Genomic DNA, 2,167 nt, shown 5'->3' with positions numbered 1-2,167 from the left:
TTAAACTGACTTCTGAACAGCACAGTTAAACTGACTTCTGAACAGCACAGTTAAACTGACTTCTGAACAGCACAGGTAAACTGACTTCTGAACAGGACAGGTAAACTGACTTCTGAACAGGACAGTTAAACTGACTTCTGAACAGCACAGTTAAACTGACTTCTGAACAGCACAGTTAAACTGACTTCTGAACAGCACAGTTAAACTGACTTCTGACCAGCACAGTTAAACTGACTTCTGAACAGCACAGTTAAACTGACTTCTGAACGGCACAGTTAAACTGACTTCTGAACAAGAACGTTCGAGTCAGAACTTTTTAAACTTATTTAATCAGCTTCAGCATTTGATGTTCTCTCTCTCTAATCATCAAAACACACACTCCTTTTTCCCCCTTCTGTTTTGTAGACGGGCCTGCTTCTCCAACAGTAGCTCACCCAGCGGTTCCTGTAAAGACACGTTACAATAGGGAAGTTAGAGGATCAACAACTACCTTGATGACAAGTACACACCAAGGAACATTGACGTCATTATGAAGGAAGTTGGCCACACAAGTCCCTATAACCTCATTGGAAACAACTACAAGCATTTTGTTACTTCCCTACTTTTTGGCAAGTCAGAGTACTAGACATGTGATTGAGAGAACATTCCATACAGAACACAATGATTTGTCTGCACTTCATATTAGGGTCAATTTTTTCTCTGCTTGTCTTTTTCCCTTTGGGCAAATATTGTCATAAACGTGATTTTAACAAGAAGTGCTTTAGGACTGCTTGGTGCACTGGCTGCTGGTGCTGTTTCTGGAGCAGTGGTGATAGTATCAGTGGAAGTGGTGATAGTAGCAGTGGAAGTGGTGACAGTATCAGTGGAAGTGGTGATAGTAGCAGTGGAAGTGGTGACAGTATCAGTGGAAGTGGTGACAGTATCAGTGGAAGTGGTGACAGTATCAGTGGAAGTGGTGCTAGTATCAGTGGAAGTGGTGACAGTATCAGTGGAAGTGGTGACAGTAGCAGTGGAAGTGGTGACAAGTAATCAGTGGAAAGTGGTGACAGTATCAGTGGGAAGTGGTAACAGTTCAGTGGAAAGTGGTGACAGTATCACGTGGAATGTGGTGAGCCAGTACATCAGTGGGACAGCGGTGAAGTATTCAGTGGAGTGGGTGAAAGTATCAAAGTGGAAGTGGTGAACAGTGATCAGTGGAAGTGGTGATAGTATCAGTGGAAGTGTGACAGTATCAGTGGAAGTGGTGACAGTATCAGTGGAAGGTGGTGCTAGTGTGCAGTGAAAGTGTGACAGTCATCAGTGGAAGTGGTGTTAGTATGCGTGAGAGGTGGTGTTAGGTATCAGTTGGAAGTGGTGACAGTATCAGTGGAAGTGGTATAGTAATGAGTGGAGTGGGTGTTCAAGGTGAATGGTCAGTGGAAGTGGTGCGTTAGTATCAAGTGGAAGTGGTGAGTCAGTGTGGTAATAGACGGACGTGGGAGGTGGTAGGAGAGTGGGGTGTTTAGTGGAATAGTGCGATAGTGGTGGTCTAGTAGTCGTAGGTGGTGAAGGTTGTTGAAGTTCCGGTGAAGTGTGTAATCAGTGGAAGGGTGTAGATGTGATCAGTGGTGTACGTAATCAGTGGAATGTGGTGACAGAATATCAGTGGAAGTGGTATAGCTGAAGTGGAAATCCACAGTGGAGGTGGTGGACGTATGAGTGGAAGTGGTGTTGAGTTATCAGTGGAAGTGGTGTTAGTATCAGTGGAAGTGGTGGAGCAGTATCAGTGGAAGTGGGCTAGTAATCAGGTGGGAAGTGGTGACAAGTATCAGTGGAAGTGGTAACAGTAGCAGTGGAAGTGGGGTGAATTAGTATATTCAGGGAAGTGGTGACAGTATCAGGTGGAAGGTGGTGCTAGTGTCAGTGGAAGGTGGTTTGACAGTATCAGTGGAGGGTGACAGTATCAAAGTGGGAAGCGGTGGCTAGTGCGTCAGTGGTGATCAGGTCATACAGTTGGAAGGGATGGGTGACAGTATCAGTGGAAGTGGTGACAAGTATGCAGTGGAAGTGGTAACGAGTAGCAGTGGAAGTGGTGACAGATATAGTGGAAGTGGTGACAGTATCAGTGGAAGTGCTGACAGTATCAGTGGAAGTGGTGACAGTATCAGTGGAAGTGGTGACAGTATCA

The 2,167-nt window shown here is 45.3% G+C and overlaps 1 protein-coding gene across 1 annotated transcript in view; it reads left to right on the top strand.

Annotated features, from left to right (window-relative positions):
* LOC112074740 (phospholipase A and acyltransferase 4-like) overlaps positions 1–1,018 on the top strand; it is a 2,153-nt gene extending 1,135 nt beyond the window's left edge. Inside the window, exons 2-3 of the mRNA XM_070440640.1 lie at positions 406–425; positions 476–1,018. Of these exons, the coding sequence (XP_070296741.1) occupies positions 406–425; positions 476–625 (170 nt within the window). The 3' untranslated portion in view covers positions 626–1,018. The remainder of the gene's footprint in view (positions 1–405; positions 426–475) is intronic.
* Positions 1,019–2,167: the final 1,149 nt, after the last annotated feature.

Source organism: Salvelinus sp. IW2-2015, unplaced genomic scaffold, assembly GCF_002910315.2.
Source record: "Salvelinus sp. IW2-2015 unplaced genomic scaffold, ASM291031v2 Un_scaffold2787, whole genome shotgun sequence".
Classification (NCBI taxonomy): Eukaryota; Metazoa; Chordata; class Actinopteri; order Salmoniformes; family Salmonidae; genus Salvelinus; species Salvelinus sp. IW2-2015.
This window is presented reverse-complemented; position numbering and strand designations above follow the sequence as displayed.